Consider the following 16,762-nt stretch of genomic DNA (forward strand, 5'->3'; position numbering starts at 1 on the left):
AGGAAAAATTTACCTTTTGCGAGATAAGTGCCTAATAATTTGATTAGGTTAGGAGGGCAGAGTGATGGGCTGGGTCCGGAGTCCTGGTTCGCTCAGGCAGGACAATTCCACTTCTTCAATACACATTCACTGCACGTGCACAATTTATGTTGCGAGAGCTCTCTATTATCAGAACAATGTCAATTTTTACTGATTTTGGCGAAGCGACGCCGGCGGCGATGGCTTGACTGTCTGTTGTCAAAGCGCCATCTTCCTTCGTCTTCCCGATCCAAAGGATATCGGCCACTTCCGATTGAGGGCGTAGATAGCCATCTCTTTCGCGCGTATACGCCGAGGTTGTGAGGGAATAGGATAGGAGCAGGAAACAGCTCGTGCATTCCATTTTTTAGAAATAAGGGAAACAGTTTTGACAATGTTTTCGCGCCGGCGGCGCGCGGGAATTATAACCTTAGCAGCGCTCGGCTCGTTAGATGGCGTTGCTCAACAACATACACATTTAAAAATAAAAGCTGGCGTCAACAGAGATGACAGCAGGGTGTCGTCTATTGGGCATTAGCGTGTCGAGCACTCGGACGTTTACCTTAAATGAGGACAACAAATTCCGCGCAACACATCCTCGCACATCTCCGGTGGGAAAGAGGATTACCCGATACCGATATCGGATCGGATAATCTGAAAACACTAACGTCGACGTTTGGGGAATTATACCCCAATGAATGGCAAAATAAAAGAGGACTAATTTTTAATAACTTTTATTGTTGAATCCTTATACTAGGTTGCTAACAGCACGAAGTTCACTTGGGACTTGCTCCACTCAAGATAATATATTATTTCCACAGAACAAAATAAATAAAACCACTTCTTAAAGCCCTTGCGGCGTTTTTCTTTGAAAAATAATAATTTCTTAATGTTTAGTTACTTGTGCAACTTTCTACATGAAGAAATGGTTTTGATGGCCTCGATTTAAAATCGTTTGTACGAATACAACATGTAAAGGAAGCCTGCTCGCTCGAAGCTCACGAACCAGCGGGCTGCGCGGTTCATTTTACCGGCAGTAAAACTAGTCACCGCGTGAGTCAGACCCATTACAATGAAATGTACAATCGTACAACCCATACAACTGATCGGTCCACAGGCCCATCTGGCTACAATAAATACAACGAAATAATACTACGATGAATCTCCGATCGATTGTATGTATTTGCGTGATCGTAAATACATTAACACCTAGAAAGAACAATGCTATGATATGATTAATCAAACACTACTCTAATAATGGTTACATGCATTAGATACAGATTACAGAGCCTAGAGTCACAAGCGACCTCCAACCTTAGCCATTGTAAGGTAATATTCGTTATCGTGTCGGGTCACAAGTCGAAGTAAGTCTTAAGCCTAGAGTTACATTTCATAGCTAAGGGTCGGGGGAGACGTCACCCATTAGAGTGGTTTAAAATCGAGGCCAGGCCGTGATCGCCGCGGCGGCGCGGGGGCCGCGGCGAGCATCCTACGAGTCTACGCTAAACTAAGGAGACATCATGGCCGCATGATGCAACTGTTGGCGGGGGCGGCAACCGCTGCCGCACCCGCCCGAACTTCCGCTAGGCTCCACAGCCCCAGTTTCGTTACATTCGTTTCTAGATAATTTTATTTAATATCTTTGTCCTTATCGTAAATCGACTATATAAAGCAATTTATGTATGATGCGAATATATTTATGATTTTAATGAAACTAGATATCTTATACAATATCGAGACGAGGGTACGTGTTATGAGCTTAAGCAATTTATAATAACAGCATAACAAACAAAACTAAACAGCTAGTTTGTGAGTGTGTTAAGCATTCGAGTAAAAAACTTAAATAAAGTAGCCTTCTGACAGATCGTAATGATTAACAAAATAGTAAATAACATAAAGGGATTTAGTCAATCCGATAGAAAAAAAATACGTTGTTACAAGACCCGAGATCAAACTAAACAGTGAATATATCATAGCTAGAAATATAATGATGATAAGTGTATTTTAATACTTTATATACTATTGGAAAACGTCCCAACCTTTTATTTCGCGCTGTGAAATATTCACGAGTGTATATTGCGCATAACCGAGAGAACAGGTAAATTAGAAGGAACTAGAAGCGCTTGGCGCTCACTCGGCGCCGCCGCTGCTGATGGCGGGCTTCGCAGCGGCGCCCGGCAGCCCGCTCGGGGCCCTGCAACAAACAAGAGGTCAGCTGCTTACAAATAAAACTTCTTACTGTCACAAAAACATTCCGCGAAGACGACAAAGTATTCAGTTGTGACTCAGTATTCAGATATGTCGTTTGATCGGTTTCGTTTGATCAATAAAACTCCAATTTTTAACTGCCTGAAACTTTGACTATTTGGTATTGTAAGGCAATTTACTTGCTCGAATTTGTAATGAGATTGGATAGAAAATAACTTTATGTCGACGCAAAAAGAGCTAAAATGCTGCGACGTCTTTTTCGCTCTTATTGATAAAAAATAAAAAATGATATAAAGATTTTTCTATCGGCTTTTGCAGATTCCGCGTCGATAGATGTGGTGATGTGGGAATTCCCATTATAATTTAGTGAAATAAAAAAAATCAACATCAGAACGAATGGTTAATACGAATGAAACTAGCCGCCAGTGGATAATGAATGCTCGGTAAATACGTACTGTGCAGTGTGCGCGTGCGCGTTGGGCTCTGCGTCGAGCCCCATGAGCGCGAGGGCGCGGAGCGCGGCGCGCGCGCACTGCTCGTGCGAGTGCTGCGTGGAGGGGCCGCCGCCGTGGCACATCACCGGCGGCTCCGTCGACAGCGACACCAGCGACAGGTACTCGCCGTGGTTGCGCTGACAACAACACATGTTATTATTATTAGGTAAAAAACTCAAATTAATATCCTCTGTGAGTACAGATGCCGCGTGGGAACTACGGCTCAAGACCTCTCCCTCTGGAGAGGCCTGTGTGCAGCAGTGGGAAGTACAAAAACTGATATCTTTCTAGAAAATGTTAGCACGCACACATTTTAATCTGTGTCTGCAATAGATTTAGGTATTTCGCCTAAAAAAAATTCTGTTCCAATATCATTCATAAAAAAGTTGGCAAATTGTTAAAAAATACTATTAGATCAATTACATTTCCATTTATTTTTTGTTTGTTGATTCCGTTTTGGATTTTTGAGGAAAACACTACATCAGTTGGCTTCGTTTTATTTAAACGCAAACTCGTCCGTTTAAACGCAATTGCCAACCCAGGCATTACTGTTCTATTCTTACGTCCTTACTGGTCACGTAACGATGTACTGCAAGCGTTACCTTGGGGAAGTCAGAGAACTGCACAGTGAAGCCGAGAAGCTGCGCGAGATACATCAGCTGGTCCTTGGCGCCGGGGCTGCTGCCGCCGGCGCCGCCCGTCGCGCTGCCTTCACTTACGCCTGTTCAAACACATACACATTAACCTCTCGTATGTCTAGACACAGTGCCAACGCTATCTATAACCATTTTTATTTCATTGTGTCATTGGTATTATTGCAGGTTTTTTACTACTGACACCCTCGTAGGGTTAAGCAGCGTTTTCACTTAGTGTATTGAACAAACATCTTGTTTTGAGCGAATGTTTGCTATTCTGAAAAGCAAACATCTGTTTCCATATACCGAACGAACGAATGATTGCGCGCTCAGAACTGTTCTGAATATCAAGTGAAAACGCGGCTTTACGAGTACATAATGCAGTTGAAAGAATAAAGAAAGCCGTGTTAGCTTGACCTATGGCCTCTCAAGTAAAGTCGCGAGTTTAAACTGGGACCCCACGTCCGGGTCTTTACTAGATTCTATTAAACTTATTTGTCGTTGTTTTCTGTTTAGGTCAAATCTTGCTAGTTCATTTCGAACAACTTCCAGTGGTCAGATAAACTTGCAATTTGGTTCCAACTTGCAAGCAGTCAATAAAAAGTAGTCAGCAAAAACATCTTGTAGTAAAAATTGCATGTTTAACAGAAACTTATTTGGAATTTACATGCGAAATCACACTCGAAAATGTTCTTCAAAGCAATTCAATGGAATGTAAAGTACTCAATCTACAGTGGGTCCGCCTGGGAATAACAGCCCAAGCCATGATAGCAACCACTCACGTGACCGCCTGTGTCATCTGTCACACAGGTAAAATTGTATAGGACTCCGTTTGGACCTTGCGGGTACGGAACTCTAATGCCAAGTGGTACCCACCGTTAGGCGGTGGCGGCTGCCCGGAGCGCGAGTGGTAGTCCATCATGAGCACGCCGGGAACCGGCTGCCGCACCTCCGCGGCTCCACCCTCGCCTTCCTGTAACCAGACAATGTACTGTGTCAAAAATCTACCCTACTTCTTATCAAGGGCAGATCCAGGGGGCGTTATGGAGCTTATGAACCCCACCCTGGGCCCTGAGAGACTTGGACAAGAGTAGATATTTTTTAATAACTTTCTGCGACAAAAGAGGAGTCTTGGCTTTGTTATTTGATAAGTAAATAAAATTCAAAGTTTTATTTGCGAAAAACCAGCAAAAATTTGACCATGTGATAATCTCTGGTGGAAACAGTAACAACGTCCCACATCCTCGCACCGCTCAGCTTCCTCATACATCCCTGGTGGAAACACAGTCAACAGTGTAACATGTATAACCTTTCGTTTGGGTTCAGCGGCGCCGGGTGCGGCGGCGGCGTCGGTGGGCACGGCGGCGTCCGGCGGCGCGGCCGGCGCGGCCCCCTCCGTGCCGCCGTTCATCTCCATAGCTAGTAACACGTCTGGAACAAACATTCCGCAATGAGTAAGTTACAGATATAGCGCATCATGTATTACCATCGGGAAATGTCTAATCTCAATCGGATTACGACGGCATCCGGAGTGTCTACCAATTGTTGTATTAAATGAGTGACAAACAACGAGTTTGAAGCATATCACACTTGAGATGTTATAACCCCACAATCAGATTATATAGAATCTTGATTTAGGTGTTGACCACTCTATACCGATTATTAATCTCTCGATTCGACCTTCCCCTTATGCTGTCTTGATGGGTACTGAGGCTGACTGAAGTAGCATGACAAACGTTTCCGATGTTTCCGAGAAAATACGATGGAAAAGATTTATATGCACATTGTACTTGAATATAAGATGACGGCACATTGCCCGGACGGGTGAGCGAAGGGCGCCGGGGAAAGGTTGGCTCGCTAACTCATTGTATTCACTCGCTGTCGTCATAACTGTAAACTTGTGTTCACGTTTAATATATGTAAGATTCATTGACTTTTAATTGAATATTCCTGGTACCCCTACAGATTATTCACAACATTTAGTGTACTGACTGTGGGCGGCGCGCCGCTTGGCCGTCTTCTTGTTGGGCCCGAGGCCGGTGGCGCGGTGCGGCGGCGCGTCGCACTGCACGAGGAACTCCCTCCGGCGCGCGGCGCCGCGCTCCTCCAGCACGCGGTACTGCGGGGAGCGCGCGCGTGCCGCGTGCCGCGCGCACGCCAGCCGCGAGATCGGGTTGTCCGCGCCGCCCGCCTCCGCCGCCCCGCCGCCCTCCTACACAAACAATCCAAGTTCAACCAATGCTAAACACACAGAACGGGTGCGGGTCGGGAGCGAATCAGGAGTGCGACGGGCCTATTTACGTGGCTGGATATGAACGACATCACACCGCGGCCCCGCGCCCGCCGTTGGTGTGATATTGATCATAATGCAGCCACGTAAATAGGCCCGCCACACTCTCGACCCGACGTGCCGTGTGTGTGTTTTTCGCTTAGGGCCCCCCACACATTATGGCCACCAATCACCGGTGCTAAACGCGACCACTAATTGTTTAGTCAGACCACTACACACTACACCAGCGGCTACCACCGGTGGATGGGTGCGGCCACCTGTAATTTTGAGAGACCGCACATAACGCGACCATTGAGAAACCAATTTGAAACGTATTGCAAATTAGTTGCATTGAAACCGGCGTGCAAGCAGCGCCTGCTAGTAATGTGCCGTCACCTTGATTAGGTTCCGTGGTTTCTTCTTGGCGGGCGGCGCGCGGCGTCGCTCGTGGGGCCGCGCCCGCAGCAGCGCGGGCGGCCAGCGCCGGCGCATCTCCTCCAGCATGCGCTCGGCCGCGCGACGCTTGGACACCTTCTTGCCGTTGCCCTCGCCCTCCGTCTCCATCTCGCCCACCGTGCACACTGTTATGAACACCTGGTACAAAACATTTTCAGAATTAGGGTTTTTCGACAGCCGAAATATCGCTAGATGGCGTTAGTACCGTGAAGTCCGTTTGATGTTTCAGTCTTACTTGCGATTGACTCATTTAAGTTAATCGATCACGGGCGCGATGCAAATGTCCAACGAATCTCACGATACTAAAGGTGCGGCCACAAGCAGTCGCTCGTCGCTCGATTGCAGCGATAAATCTAGTCACGTGACCCCATTTTCAAGGTGATTTTTAAATTCCCGCGAATCAAAGTAGCGCCGAGTCGCCGCGTCGAGCGGCAGCGACAAGATGGCTTCTTGCAGGATTGATCTTGGCCTTGAAAGCTGATTTCTTAAGTCGAATTTAGACTTTATAGATAAATCGTGCACGTTGCATTACATTGGCAGACCGTAAAGCCAACGAGTTTGTAATGGTCAATGGAGCGCCGCAATGTAATACAACTTGCACAATTTTTCTTGCAAGTCTAAACTCGGCTTTAATCTCATTTAGTAGCAATCGTGGCAGTGGTACAAATAAAAGAAATTGGAGTGAATGAAAAAAAAACAGTGTTTTTGCCGAAATTGAAGTTTTTTTTTCCAGCGATAAAGCTCAACATTTTCAGCTTTATCGCTATATGTCACGTGACCAGATTTGACACTGGAAACGAGCGTCGATCGATTTCATGTGGCCGCGGCCTAACGCTCCTTGTTCACTTCAGTATAGCCGCTTAGGCATGCATTGGGTCAATTTCAGGGTAGGCAGCGCTAGTTGCACCGCATCACTCACTGCACGCCATGGAATAGCCATCTGTCTCTAGCGCGCCGATCACTTATGGCACGACAGGCAGCGAGTGTTGCGCGACATTTGGGTGGTATTGGTATTGGTATTCATCATCCCAGCCTATATACGTCCCACTGCTGGGCACAGGCCTCCTCTCAGAACAAGAGGGCTTGGGCCATAGTTCCCACGCGGGCCCAGTGCGGATTGGGAACTTCACACGCACCATTGAATTCCTTCGCAGGTTTGTGCAGGTTTCCTCACGATGTTTTCCTTCACCGCATCAATATGTGTGCGCAAGAAATAAAAAAAAACTTGGAAAAGGATACTGGACAAGTGGAATGGGCCTCCATCCAGGAGGTTTGAACTAACACAGAACTTTGCGATGGAACCCTTACACAAAGTTTCTCTCTCTATTCTCTCTTCATCTATGATACCATCTGTTTAGTTGGACAAATCACTCACCCGCATGTGTGGCGGACCGCGTTCGGACTTGACGGTGAACTGCACGGTGAGATTCCGCTTTAGCGCCAGCTCATGTACCAGTGACACAGGCGACTTCACCTCCGAGTTCATAATGTCCGAACCCGCGTCGCCTACAAATAAGATAAAGATACGTTTTAATTACACTGTTTACTGGAGGTATTTCAAAGTACTTTGATAATTGAAAGTAAGTGTCACGTTAGTAAGGGTAGTGTAGTAAGGGGTACTACAACAGTGATAGTGCAATGGTAATGAAGTTGGAATATGTAGTTAGTCATAGTGCAGTTGTAAGTGTAGTTGCTATGGAGAGTTAGTCAAGGGTACTGTAAATGGTCCCTGGGCTAATAAGTATTGACTGTAAAATGTCGTTCGAAATTCAAAACAAAAGGTCCTTCAGTTACCATTTTACTTTCTCATTTGAATCTTCAGGAAAACGAAGAAAACCGAGTCACATTAACATTCGAGCTGTACTAAATGTAGCATATGTAATTATTTTTTTGGATTTCTGTACTGGAGCACCGGTTGGCCGCCCCTGCTGCAGCGGGTTACGTACGATAATAGTTACGGTTAAATTGAGAATAGTAGATTGCACTGCACAACAAGAGCAAAAGTTCCGGAAGCCCAACTTCCCTCCCCCTTTTTAGGCCGGCAAGGCATCCAAATAATGGTGCGGTGAAAGTATGTATAATCTGTGTGTTTACCGTTGGGTGTGGCGGGCTGCGGCGGCGCGGGCGGCGGCGCGTCGGGCGGCGGCCGCAGCTCGTGCAGCGCGCGCGCCGCCGCGTCGTGCCGCGCCGCCTGCGGCGTGCCGCCCTCGCCCAGCCACGCCCTAGCAGACAGAAAACATTAACATTCCTTCATGGGTTGAAGCAACGCCTGTCGTTTTACTTGCGAGTGTGTAACGAAGTAGGTGCGTCTCTTGAAGCCTCGTACAATAATAAAACGGTAGGTACTTAGCACACCAATGTAAAAACAATAAACAATGAATGATAACAAAACAGAATATTCAATCAAATCACAAGCTATGGCTAATTTCAGATTTGCAAAATTATGGTTCAAGTCAGGATTATCCTTGTAAGTCCTGACTTTTTTAACCCCCGACGCAAAAGAGAGGTGTTATAAAGTTGGACCCCTATGTGTGTCTGTGTGTCTGTCTGTGGCACCGTAGTACTTAAACGGGTGGACCGATTTGAAAGCAGGTTTTCTAGCGATGGCTCTTAGACATGTTTTATCAAAATCGGTTAGAAGTGACAAAGTCGGGGGTTTTCTAATTTTTTGTTGGTTAGGTTATTATCCTACATAGCTTTACGGATCGAGTCAAAAATCCTCAGTCTTGTGATTTTGTAAATTATTTCTATAATTTTAAAATTCAAATTTTATTGAAAATCATGTACTCCACAGTACATTCGGCAGGTATTCTTACAATTGATATGTTATTAAGTAAGTACCTGAAGACTTACGAGGATAAAAGTCAGGAACAGTCGCGACGCGACTAGTTTCGATCTATTCGGATGATCTTTTTCAAGGATGAGTAAGTGCACAACAGTAGTTGCACCCCTCGTGACAACACCTCAGGACAACAGGGTGAATAGAGTAGGTACTACGTCAGTGCTATTATAATATCCACATGCGGTATGCACATGTACTGACCTGTCTCCCACGCACACTCTAACGCGGTAGAGCAGCGCGGGCGCCAGCACTCGCTGGTAGGGCGCGGGCAGCACGGGCGAGGCGCGGAACGGGGGCGGGCGGCGCGCGGCCGCGCGGGGCGGCGCCGCCACCGGCGGGATCGACGTGTAGATCGCCGGCTGGCACAGCTTCATGGCTAGGGCATTCAGCTCCACTGTCGGCATCACCGCGCCTGGGGAAACGCGACAGCTTGTAAATTAGCAAATGTAGACTTCAAAATAGTGCGACAATACGTCACAATCTAATAAAATGGTGAAGTGAATACCCGATTTCTGGAAATAACAAAAGAGTCCATATTGATCAATGTTCTGCATCAAAAAAGTGTCTACAGGGGGGTTCGGTCAAAGTAAGTAAACCATCACATTTTAACACTGAGAACCAAAATATTTTTCATTAACCGTTAAGTTTAATTTTTAGTATCTTTGAAATAAAATCAAGTCAGTTGTCAATATTTATCCAGCACTGTATGTATAATGTAACTGTGGGCCTATAGTTAATCGTTACATAGCATTCACCGAATAAACCAAGGTTTATTGAAAATAAATTATTCAAAAGAATCTACACCATGCAACTGATATGCAAACAGAAACATATAAAGCCTGCATCGCTTACCTTCAGGCGAGTCGCATGCAGAAACATTTCTACCAATATCTAGTTGTTACGAACAATATGTTTACTATCACTCCTCTTTCCCTTTTATTTGGCATCCGCGTGCTACCCAATCCGTAATGGTTTCGTATTGTTACGCGGAAATTTTGACAGGTGCTTAAGCGGCATTTGTAACCACTTCCCATGAAACAAACAAACACTGTCTAATAAAGTAGGTACACATGTACGCAGAGAATTAGTCTGACTGCACAAAAACTTGTCCTCCAATCAATACATACTTGTCAAGAGTCTGTTGTTTTTGACCATCATGCTCCATCATGCATCATGTTTGTGGTTTTTGATTGAGGATCGTCACAGGTTAGTCTCGCATAAACTTGTCACCATAATCTCGGTAAGGAGGTTGAATACGCAGGAGCGAATTTAAGATCAGTTTATACGGATACACACCGTGTTTTTTCTGATTTCCGTTATCTTTGACATTCGGCTTGGTTCATAAATATAATTGAACCAGTAATGACCAGTAGTGGTTGACTCCAGATAACCTGGCCTTAAAGTCTCTTTGTTACTGTACATGCGCAAACTTACCCCCACCACGTCGCTAATGCTCAACAAGTTTGCCGGCAACTGTAAAACGTCCCTTTAGGCCGGCTACATACCTACCGATTCTGTTCTGATTATTTTCTGCTCTGTGAGAACAGAATAGAAACCGGCTTCATCATCACACACACCCGACCGGCCCGAACTTTCTGAAGTGTTATTGCCTAACACACTTGGAATAACAATCGTTTTCTCTACTCCTTTCTGTCACACAGTAGGTATAAGATGAGGGTAGAAAGAGGTCGAGAATGCGATAGCGAACGTCAGCGCGTTAGAAAATACGGCCTCTGATCGGCAATGCTGTATTGCCTGCTGATGGGCATTCTTGCTGACCCGGGTTGGTAGGTATGTGACGTGTTGTAAATTTATTATTGTATTCTAACCTTCAATTTCAATTCTCTTCTCCCCTATTCTAGATCGACCAGCACAGAATCTTTAGGTCTGTAGGCGGCCTGACTCCTTTTTAACCCCCGACGCAAAAAGAGGGGTGTTATAAGTTTGACCGCTATGTGTGTCTGTCTGTCTGTGGCACGAGTGGCATCGTACCTCTTAAACGGGTGGACCGATTTGAATGCGTTTTTTTTATTTGAAAGCAGGCTTTCTAGCGATGGTTCTTAGACATGTTTCATCAAAATCGGTTCAGCCGTTTTAGAGATATTGAACTTTGAAGTGACAAAGTCGGGGTTTTGCCAACTTTTTATTGGCTAGGTTATTATATAATTCCGTTCTTGTCCGTAACTCCGCATCCGCATGCCACCCAGCGCCATGACTGTAAAACTTACCGCTACGAGCTTGTGGTATTTTATTGACCGTGAACCAAGGTGTTTTTTCACCTGAGTGTCGCTGGTGCGCGTGGTTGGGCGCGTGCGCGGGCGGCGCGCGCGGCGGCGGCGGCGGGAACTGGGTCGCGGACAGCGCGCCGCTCGCCGCCGAGTGCTGCGCGCGCTTTATTGACGAACCCTGTACATAAAACATTCAATCGATTACAACTCCACTCCTTGCGAAGTTGTGGGTAAAGCAATTTTACACAAAAAAGTGGTAAAGTTAAGTGAACAAACCTCAGCTGTGTATTCTTCAGTATCACCCAGGCGGAGTGTTACTGTGAATACTTTTTTGTGAGCTGGTCCTGTCTCTGATGTGAGGCGATATTGGTGCTTAATCTGAAACAATACATTACAACACTGATTACTCAATAAAGATAGTATAGTAATAGATTGGCGGAATTGTGATAGTGATAAACCTTAAATAAAAGTCAAGAACCTAGGCTATTTTTTATTATAGGAGTGTTGAGCTAGATGAATTATAAACGAGGAATTAATTGTTATTTATGCTGTGAATGCAATTCTAGCAAAAAAAGCTTAACACATCAAATTTAAGTAATTTAACTTGCAAGATTGAAGATTGGGGCTGTTTTACCACCCATTGATTAATCTTATTTGACGGATAAATGTGATGACGTATCCGTCTATTCAAACAAAACAAACAGAGGGCATCACATTTATCCGTCAAATAAAATAATCAATAGGTGGTGAAGCAGGGGGTAAAACTAACAAATACATGAAAATGATGACTTGATTTTGACTCTGCAGTTCTCTAGACTTAACGCTGCACAGAGAAACAAATAAACCAGGGCCTTGGTTGCAGTCACTATTCAAAGGTTTAATTTAAGGTTGAAGTATGGTTATACCTTATTGTACCTGGCCAGTTCATTGACCAGGCACATAGGGGTCTTCTCTTTACTGTTGGCCTGAGCGGCGGGCGGCGGGCGCGCCTCGCTGTCGCCCGCCGCCCGCGCGTCCGCCTCCGCCCCGCTGGCGCCTCAGCTGCCGCCGCAGCCGGCTCTTTAGCCACGGCTGGGGCTACTGCTAATAAATAAACATGACATTGAAAATCAAACACTGAAGTTTGAACGTAGATAAGTAGTAGAGAAACTTTTTATCATAGATAAATTAATAAATAATAAAATTTATTCAATTTCATTTCGGTACAAAATAACAAAATACAATATTTCACTTAAAATCTATGTAACACTGCTGAAAATAATAAAAATATCATTAAATCTATGTGTCTTTACCGTAATAAATGCAAATTATTGTTAACATGACTTAAAATACGCGGAGATCGTCTGCTCAAAGAATTTTCATGGCCAGCCCATTTGTATTTTTGCGAAGGACAGATCAAAAAATGCAGAATTTAAGTTTTTTTTTTTTGCGCGTTTGATGTGCGTGTGTGTGTGTGTGTGTACCGGGTTGCGGCTGCGGCGCGGGCGGCGGCTGCAGCGGCGCGTGCGCGTAGCCCGGCACCACGCCCGGCCCGTACCCCACGCCGTAGCCGCGCCGCATCGGCTTCATTTGTTGCTGTAACACACGACATCACACAACTATAGCTGCTATATCCCTGAGTCCTAACTTTTTTTAACAGACGTAGTACTTGAGACCTAGGTGTGGTTCACTAGCTTTGTTATTTTGGACATTCATTATTTCAAAATTGTTTATTTAAATAAACAATTTGTACTTTATTAAGTACATTCGGCCGTTATTCTTAGTGTTAATCGGTCCTTTATAAAGTACGCGAGGGCTCAGGAAGTTACCCTATGGCGTGCATTGCGTAGGTAGCAGGGTAGGCCGCGCTAGTGCTGGTGGCGCGCTGCTGCGGCGCAAACTACCAACTGTCTACCCTGGAATAGACCCAATGCACGCCAATGTATAGCAACGTCGCTATCATATGATCTCTACTCTGGGGCCATAAAACCACGTTTCCATCCTCTCGCTCGCTCTTGAGTGGTTATCGGATCTCTCGCTCGCAAGCCGCTGCGAAGTACGCGAGAGATTCGTTAACCTCCCAAGCGCGAGCGAGAGGATCGAAACATGGTTTTATGGCCCCAGATTTTAGATGATAACGACGCTTCTATAATAAGAGTGTCTGTGACAGGCTGGTTGGCGCTAGTATCTTGAGGTCTGTTTGACAACTTTGGGTCTTCCCACATCTATTAACGCGGAATCGACTTAAGCCGATCAAAAAACGCTTTATGTCCACGCAGTAAGAGCGAAAAAGACGTCTCCAGACGACGTTTACCGACGTAAACGTCGTTTCGCGTCGGTCGCGCCGATCGACGTCTTTTTCGCTCTTATTGCGTGGACATAGTTTTTTGCGCGTCAGGGTAAGGCTCACGAGCGTTTTGCCCGCCCGTTCCAGTGTGTTATGAATATTGATGCTTAAGTACGATAACTATTTGCGTCAACTTCTGATACAAATAGTTTCTCTTTTTAAGTGAGTATTCATCCTTGTATTAATAGAAACGGGTCATCGTTCGTATGCATCAATATTCATACATAACACACTGGAACGGGCGGGCAAAACGCTCGTGAGCCATACCCCAATATGTTTGGGGAGACCTATGAAATCTGCGTCACGCGTGCGTGTTTTTTTTTAATGGCTTTCACTCTTGCTGTTTTTAGCAAGACGTATTTTGCCAATGCATTCTCCTCATGTGCGACATTACGCACATGAGGAGAATGTTCGGTTTATGAAATTTTGATCTTGGGGAAGGAACAGATAGGAGACCTAAAACAAATAACATATGTTATGGACGGCACACGGACGATAGTGATCTTTTTTTTAAACTGGGAAATGAGACTTTTAAACATGCTAACATAAAAGGGAGTAGTGAAAAGGAAAAATGAAATATAGAAAACATGCCATACCCCAATATGTTTGGGGAGACCTTTGACATCTGCGTCACGCGTGCGTGATTGTTTAAACAACTAAATGAGCCAATCGCAAGCAAGACTGTAACGTCAAACGGAGCCCTCGATACTAACGCCATCTAGCAATATTTCACCTGTCAAGAAACCCTCATTAGAGTGTAGTATTTAAGGGTATGTAAGTAATCACGAGAACTGTATTACTCTCTGGCTTTAAGACTTCTTAGCTTCGGCTTAGACGCTAATTCTGGCGTCAGTTCATCCATCATTCTGGTCAGAATGACGACAGAATTACCGTGTAACCCTCTCAGACTGACGGACTGATAGTCCAGACTGATGAAAATCAATATATTCGTCAATCCGTTATGAATGACAGAAAACCAGAATGATGGACTGAACTGACGCCAGAAAGAGCGTGTAACCGAAGTCCTAGTCTGATATTTACTCTACCGTCAAACAGGTTCACATCGTTTGATTTCTATGATAGAATAAAACTTAAAACTGGCTAGCGCTGACTGTAGATTTGGTTGCAGCTGGCCAAATAGAAAGAGGTGTTCATTCTTCATTATAGCGACTTTCCGACATGATCCAAATTCCCCCTTTGTATTGTCGTGAATTTTAGGTAGACTGCCTCGACAATTTTAGACTACTTCCTGCCGAAAAAATATGCCTAGAACTTTCTTTCAGACATGATTGGATAATTAGCTGGCTGGCTCGTAATTTAAGGATATCCCCAAAATTAATGCGTGGTTAGTACTCACTGGTGGCATAGAATGGTGTTGTTGCGGATGATGCATTGGCCGGATGGGATGCGGAGCGCGCGTCGCGGGCGCGTGATGCGGCGGAGGGACGGCCATCGCGCCCAGGCCCAGCTGCGCGTGCGCGCCCATGCCGCCGCCCTGCGCGGGACCCAACGGCACCCTAACACACAACACTTACTTAAAAACCATCTGAAGACAGCACAACTTTTCACAGTAGTAGCAGTACCAGTAGCACTGGAAAATAAGCGCGAAACGTCAGCTCCCGGCAGCCTGCACAACAGACTGTTATTTCAACTGACGACCCATTCAATGTACGTGATATATTACTCTGGTTGAGAAAGAAATCGCATTCGGTCTCCGCGAATCAATACAGCGGCCGTCATATGTTCCATTGTGGGACCATTCACGACCAGTTTGCTACAAAGGAGCCGCAAGTGACCCTCGACGCATCAACAAATTACACAATATTTGCATATGAATGCAGTCTCCACTCTATTTAGTTAAACCTATATTGTGGATGGTAGAAAGTGTCAATGTTGAGTTACCATTCAATCCGGTATTTAAGTGTGAATGTCTGTATGAGGTTTTTCTTATGGAACTTTGTCTGGCAAAAGACATGTAAGTATACATAACATAATCTTTAAAAACTGGTGAACTGATTGAGCAATTATTGGCAGCCGATGACCTCTTTTATAATTCGTCATGGTTCGGCACACAAACACTGTACAATAGAAGAGCAAGCAAGAGTAATAGAAGAGCATCTTAGGCATAATCCATTTTTTCAATATGAAAGCAAATACATTGTGTAGAATCGCCAATACGGAGTTTTTTTTTATTTCCTGTGGACAGTGAATCACAAAAACACCCAATGGCGTTGAAAAGGTTAGTTATGATATATTCAGTCTATTATAGCTTTAATATTAGGGGTGTAAGCGTGTCCATTTACAAGTAGCACATGTGCATATTAGTGTTGTGAACAATTTCAAGTAGATGTATTGGATGGAACTGTTTCTTTCATATTTTCTAGTATATTTAGGTCTAAATATATCAAAAGATGTTTCAGTATATTTATTTTTTCGGTTAATAAGTATTCTAGGTTCAGAATACTTTAGGTTTGGTTTGTAATAGTTTTCCTGAAAACATCAATGAATTCAGTATGATTTTTTATTACATAGGTACATTATTACTAGCTATTTCCCGTAAACTGTCTGCCGAGAATTCGTTTATCACTATCCTGTGGGAGCTATGCAGTTTTCTGGAATAAAAATTATCCTTTATCCTCTTTCTCAGGGTCTCTAACTATTTCCATACCAAATTTCATCCTAATTGTTTTGTTTAAGCGTGAACTGAACAGATACAAGTTACATTTGTATTTATAATAAGGATATGAAACAATCATTTGACCAAATAATACATTAGGACAAAAAATATTTGTAGACCATTGGAATTATCAAAATTTTGAAATGGTAATCTCAATCAATGGTTAAATTATACATTTTATATCATTACTTCAATTGTTCTCAGTATTTCGTCATCGGCGATCGAGCACAATGCGAAATTTCCCATTTGACATCAGCATATCAGTGCGCAAGGATAAACATCATTGAACAATTGATGTGTGTTCATTAAATAATGGTTAGTTTATAGCAGAAATTAGACATAGTAGATTATGGTAGCATGTTTTTGCTAGCAACAAAAATATTTGTTAATTCTGTCTTCTTTTGTACATTTAGGGGCTGATTCACCACCCATTGTTTAATTTTAACTGACAGATAAATGTAATGCCACCTCTGTCTATTTGAACAAAACAAACAGAGACGGCATCACATTTATACATCAAATAAATTTAATCAATGGATGGTGAAACAGCCGAAGGGGCTCCAGTGCAAAGACATGGAATGTTTTATTTATGTGTGTTATGTGATCAAA

The 16,762-nt window shown here is 44.2% G+C and overlaps 2 protein-coding genes across 4 annotated transcripts in view; both read right to left on the bottom strand.

Annotated features, from left to right (window-relative positions):
- Positions 1–736: 736 nt before the first annotated feature.
- LOC141438297 (double-stranded RNA-binding protein Staufen homolog 2-like) lies at positions 737–12,183 on the bottom strand. Of its 3 annotated transcripts, XM_074102122.1 has the most exons (14): positions 12,056–12,183; positions 11,427–11,528; positions 11,151–11,328; positions 9,124–9,334; positions 8,274–8,302; positions 8,175–8,204; positions 7,456–7,586; positions 6,021–6,218; positions 5,348–5,567; positions 4,665–4,786; positions 4,232–4,328; positions 3,323–3,441; positions 2,682–2,857; positions 737–2,212 (listed from the first exon to the last, which is right to left on the bottom strand). In XM_074102122.1, exons 1-14 carry the CDS (start codon positions 12,089–12,091, stop codon positions 2,149–2,151), a joined length of 1,713 nt encoding a protein of 570 aa, XP_073958223.1. In that variant the 5' UTR covers positions 12,092–12,183; the 3' UTR covers positions 737–2,148. The 3 variants fall into 3 exon arrangements, with proteins under 3 accessions (XP_073958223.1, XP_073958222.1, XP_073958221.1); XM_074102121.1 differs by having other exon boundaries at positions 8,175–8,302; positions 11,202–11,328; XM_074102120.1 differs by having other exon boundaries at positions 8,175–8,302.
- A 290-nt stretch (positions 12,184–12,473) lies between these two features.
- The window catches only part of LOC141438460 (double-stranded RNA-binding protein Staufen homolog), a 23,600-nt gene continuing 19,311 nt past the window's right edge, over positions 12,474–16,762 (bottom strand). Inside the window, 3 exon segments of the mRNA XM_074102342.1 lie at positions 12,474–12,493; positions 12,614–12,725; positions 14,834–14,971. Coding sequence (XP_073958443.1) covers positions 12,474–12,493; positions 12,614–12,725; positions 14,834–14,971 — 270 coding nt within the window.

This window comes from Choristoneura fumiferana, chromosome 18 (genome assembly GCF_025370935.1).
Source record: "Choristoneura fumiferana chromosome 18, NRCan_CFum_1, whole genome shotgun sequence".
Lineage (NCBI taxonomy): Eukaryota > Metazoa > Arthropoda > Insecta > Lepidoptera > Tortricidae > Choristoneura > Choristoneura fumiferana.

Bases quoted from the DNA above. Each gene is read 5' to 3' on its own strand.
- LOC141438297 (XM_074102120.1), bottom strand. From the start codon at position 12,091: ATGTGCCTGGTCAATGAACTGGCCAGGTACAATAAG. The intron at 8,303-9,123 runs GTCAGTACATGT...TCTGTCTGCTAG, and splicing joins AGAGTGTGCGTGGGAGACAG to GGCGTGGCTGGGCGAGGGCG. The intron at 2,858-3,322 runs GTAACGCTTGCA...TGTTGTTGTCAG, and splicing joins AGTTCTCTGACTTCCCCAAG to CGCAACCACGGCGAGTACCT.